At 25.8% G+C, this 5489-nt stretch overlaps 1 protein-coding gene across 1 annotated transcript; it reads right to left on the bottom strand.

Moving 5' to 3' along the window:
* Positions 1-415: 415 nt before the first annotated feature.
* Positions 416-2438, bottom strand: LOC107883907. The gene is made up of 3 exons (XM_029489848.1): positions 2180-2438; positions 1910-2106; positions 416-669 (listed from the first exon to the last, which is right to left on the bottom strand). Exons 1-3 carry the CDS (start codon positions 2308-2310, stop codon positions 416-418), a joined length of 582 nt encoding a protein of 193 aa, XP_029345708.1. The 5' UTR covers positions 2311-2438.
* Between the last annotated feature and the right edge of the window lie 3051 nt (positions 2439-5489).

The raw sequence follows: 5489 nt of genomic DNA, 5'->3' as shown, positions 1-5489 counted from the left end.
ATCGAGGGAGAGTATTGATAATATTATAATGATTGTTATTCGATTAACAGCTGTCAATAATTATATATATTTTGAGGTTATGTTTTTTTTTTTGCCTCAGTCTGTGTAATGTTTCTCTCAACTTAATAAAAGTGTGTTCGTTACTAAATAGTGTAATTACTTAATACTTTTCTTTAAAAACTAACAGCTAACTAACACAACACTAACTAACACACACTATTGAAACTATTAACGACAATTTGTTATGTCCCGTGTGTGTAAGACGGAGACAACCAATGTATGGGTAGCGTCCTCTAAACGGCCTCATGCAAAAGTTATCCATGACATATTATGAAATATTATCTCCCTTTTACAAAACAACTAACTTCGCTCACTATATTTACGTAAATATTTTAGTCATTACCTAGTACCTACATCATATTTTCAAAATTTGCTTTTTAGAACCTAAATAATATATTAAAAGTATAAGACAAAATACCTTCTTCAATTCATCGGCTAATTCATAAATAACATTTGATGGAACTGTTTCAATGTTTCCAACATCAATGTGGAAAACATCATAGCTACCATTAATATTTTTCAATATTTTTGCTCTACATAAACCGTGATATTGAGATGAAAAAACTTTGACCTTGTCTCCCACAACTGGACGATACTTTAGTATTTTATCTAGTTATAAAAAAATACATATATAAATCAATTGTTTTGTAGTTTATTACATAAAATAATTGTGAATAACAAATTAAGCCATTAAGGTACTTATTAGTTATCTCCAACTACCTATCATTGCCAAAGCTGGACATTGACAAGTGAAAAGTTAAAATTAAGTTAATTAACTTGTTACTTTTTTTTTCAAATTAACTTTGAACTTAATAAGTTACTTTTTTTCCAAATTAACGTGTCAACTTAAAATTAATTTTACTTCAATTATATTTAATTAAGTTAATTTTCGTCTGAAGAATAATGGAAATTTTTGAATGTGTTTTTACTTTGATGTATCATTTTAAATTTTCCCAGTAATTTTCTTGAACGTAACGAAAAACTATCTAATAAACCATACTATGTGCCTAGAATATTTTATTTTTGCAAATTAGCAAATTTTAACTTTACATTAAGTTAAGTTACTTTTTTTTTTCAAAGTTAACTTTTTACTTAACGAGTTAACGAAAAAAAATACGAGTAACTTTTAACTTAACCTAACTTAACTTAACAAGTTAAAAAAACGTAACGTGCCCAGCCTTGATCATTGCTATATAATAATAAATATACAAATTAGTTTGAATACAATTTTGATTATAAGATATGGTGTTGTAAGTTTATAGGTACTCAAAAATATTATTGAAAATAATAATAACCATCACTTATCAGTTATTTTGTAAAAACTTTGAATCATAATTGACTGATGTTTTTTAACTTTAGGCATTCTACAGATACTTGCCTAATGACAGTAAAAGATGCTATGAAGTTGTTTCAAAGCATGGAATTTTAGAACATGACGTAAATAGTCAATGCAGCATTAAATTATCTTCATGTTCAGATAAATTCAAGTAAAGAAAATACAGACGTGAAAAAATTAAATGTTAGCAATGGAAGTTAAGTTAGTACAGAGTCGTTAGAAACAATCTTCAGGTTAATATTTGCTTGGACTGAAGAACCCACATTTCAGAAATAGTGTAAAAAATAAACCTTGTAAACCTACTTTCACTATAAAATTGTGAATACTAAAATATAAAGTTTGTAGTTAAGAAAACACCAATTGTCAATATTGCAAGTAATCTTAAATTATGAGTCAGAAAAAAATGAAAAAAATACCAATAATAATATAACAAAACTTAATTATTTGGAGTTTACATATTTCTCAAGTTTGTTTTAACGATTTCACCAGTAAGAAATATAAATTTAATTTTACCTGTACTCTTAGCAGTTTTGTCTAAAGTTTCTAAATCAATGAAACTGTAACTGCCATTATTGCCACATTTTATAGCTTTTCCAACATACAAACAAGTAAAATCTTCAAAATAAGTCAAAATGCAATAATCCTCATTTTTTAACGGCACATTGTTAAGTTTTCCTTTGCTAATAACTGAACTACTAGATAGATATAAGCTGTGAAAATAAATGTGTCTATAAACATAATAATCAATTAATCATTAGATAGAAGAAAAAAATGTATAATTACCTTGATTCAATACTATTGTGACCAGTGATTATATTTTGAACACTTATAATTTTTGGACCAGTAGTAGAGTCAATGCTAAAAAAAATTTTAAATAAATAAATCACAGAAACTAGTAAATACAATAGGGGCATTATGTAAACTTATTTTAGAGCAGTTATGCCTGACTTTCCTTTTTTCTTTGGGAACAATTCATAACATGTCGGCTTTGATCGTCTATTATAAACATTTACAAAATACATAAAATATACTACTTATACATTATGTCAACTTTAAAATTAGCCGCGGGCAACAGGCTTTATTGCTGTAGACATTTGCAACAAGTAGGACATATATGAAAATGATAACAAAACTAAGAATATCAACAGAAGTACCCGTAGATCATTAATTCAATTATTTTATAAAGAAAACATTTAATTAGTGGCCTTATTAAAATTAATAAGATTAAACGTTAGTCTAGGACACATACCATTTTAAATTTGTATAAAGTACTATAAGAGTGGATTTCATAATAAATATTTCTATACTATAACATTTTAAGAGGACGCTACACCCACATGTGTTGTCTCCCTCTTACAAATGTTCAACACAGCAAAAACTGTTTTGCGCGGGAAAGAACCGAGAAGGCTAAAGTCATAACTAAGAAAAGAGATTTTCACCACATAAATATTAGAGCTTTTGCTGGGCAACGTTGTTTTTATTTTTTTGATATCATTTATATGAAACAGTAAGAATAGGTATGATCACATCGATACATGTTCTCGTCCATTCTAGCGCACAACGCCTACTGTAGTTCTCGTTATTTCATTGGTCTAATAATTTTGGCGCCAAAAATGTTATAATATGTAATAATAACATGATACTGTGTTGATACCATCACTTAAGTAGTGCTTGAATCAAAAACTCAAAACTAATGTCATAAGACTATAAGAAAATACAATCAAAAAATAATAATTTTAAATTTATTTAAATTCATTTTTTAATATAATCTAGTGTTGATAATATGAATAACCAATGAGAAGCCGAGAACTGAGTAATGGACATGGTCTGAAAGGGAATCTAAAAAATGTGATCATACCTATATATTTGATCATGAGTGTAGCATCCTCTTAACTTTTCTTTGCTAAAAATATTAAAATATAATATATCAAATAAATAATATTAAAGTTAAAAAACTTACTCTTTTTTTGATTCTAATAATTGTTTTTCATTAACACCATTTTCCAACTCTGTATCATTATAGTTAACACAAACAAGAACAGCACCTTTGTGTAATTTCTAAGAATAAATAAATAATAATACAATAAAAATTAATTTGTAAAAATAATATTTGTTGTATGTTATAACTCAATAATTACACTTTCTAACAGAAGAGGTTTTATAAAAAATGTTTCTCTCTTTGGAATATCATCTTTGAATATGACTGGCAAAGTCTAGAATACAATAGTTGTTATAAATTAAGTGGATTAAATTTAAACTTTTAAAATGTAAATAACTTTTACTTACTAATGGTTCATACATATAATAATAAGGAATGTCAAACAGATTTTCTAATCGAGTTTCATAAATATTCCCATAATCAATTAATTGAATTATGGTATTGTTAGTTTGAAATTCATTGAAAATAATTAGTTTCCCTCTGAACCTTAATAAGCACAGAAAATAATTTAGAAAACTAGACACTTGTTATATGTTGTGTATAATATAATTAAAGTAGGTACATTATTTCTTAATTATATACTAAAAAATTACCATTTGCCTTCAATTTCCACAGCTACTATTTTTAATGCTTCAAATTGTGTAACTTTATTAAAGAAGCTACTCTCTAATGAAATTGATTGCATGTCTTTCTTTCGCTTTTCCATTTTATGATAGGTTGACACAAAGTATATATTTTCAAAATGACTTGGTTGCAAATAAACCTATATAAATACAAAATAAACGTTACATTAATAATAAAGTAAATATATAATAAATAGCTCTTTAAAATGATTAACCTACTTCCCTATTGGTTCCTATAAGTTTATTATTTATGATTATCATTGTTATTTTAGAAATAATAGATCTACGATTTTATCAGAAAAAAACGGTCTATGGTATAATTGTGATGGACTATCATAATATGTTGAAATTAATTTTGCTTATTTAAAGAATCATAGAGAACGATAAAGTGAGAGAATCAGGACATTCACCATACATTGGTTTAACAGTATGCATTATATTAAACATATTGATATGTAATCTTATATTATTTTAAAATTTCCATTAGTTAATTCATGATATAAATTATTGTTTTATAAAATAAAAGAGATTCATTGTAACGCCAGATAGTTTAATTATTTAAAAACATTGCCGAGTACAATAACCGAATCGTTGTTTTCAGATTATCGACGCCAGTCACTGGAGTAGGATTGCTAATGAAATAATTTTAAAAAACATCAAATACAGAGGACCCACTAGTTTTACATATTTGGGCCACCTCCTTCGACAAGTCATCTGACAACCGTATAATATTATTTCTCTTTTACGTGTAAATGCACAAAGAATGTATATTTGTTTAAATACAGGCGACCAAATATTCACTATTGTCTATTGGCTGTTGGTCTATTAAATAGAGAAAATCAGCTGATTGGAAAATATTATATTTATATGTTAAAGAAAAAGTTTAATATATTTGTAAATACTGTATTTAATGCTTGTTATATAAGAAAATGTATGAAATATGGTTCTTCAATTGTTAGGCCTAACTACGTGTGCACCCATTGTACTTGTCTGAGTCAAAGTTGTTGGCCACCACCGTTTAAAAATTAAAACAATCATGTAGGTCTACTAGGAAGTATTTGAAACAATTCTTGTACAACAATAATAATAATTACACAAAGCAAAAATGTATATCTATATAAAAGAATGTTTGGTTTTTTGTTATTCATAGAATTTTAGTACGGTTAGGATTTTATATCAATTTATTGTACGTATTACTCCACCGTAGGTTGAATTAAGCTAAACTTTGATACATAATAGTTAAATTAGACACTTATGTATGTTTATTTTAATATTGGTTCAACAATAATCTATATAGGAAAAGAATTAAAATATTTTTATACTAAATTAAAAAGTTAAACATGATTATTCATATTATATATAATATATTATATATATTGTACTATTGTTTTTATTCTCTTTTTTTCAAAATTCATTCAAACGAAAAGTATCAATATAAGTGCTAAGAATCTAGTAAAAAATAATTACAATACTTATTACCATGTAACTTATATGATATTATCAAAAAAAAAAAATGTTATTCAATATTAAA

Source organism: Acyrthosiphon pisum, chromosome A2, assembly GCF_005508785.2.
Source record: "Acyrthosiphon pisum isolate AL4f chromosome A2, pea_aphid_22Mar2018_4r6ur, whole genome shotgun sequence".
Taxonomy (NCBI): domain Eukaryota; kingdom Metazoa; phylum Arthropoda; class Insecta; order Hemiptera; family Aphididae; genus Acyrthosiphon; species Acyrthosiphon pisum.
The sequence above is the reverse complement of the archived record's forward strand: the minus strand, read 5'-3'. Positions and strand labels throughout refer to the sequence as shown.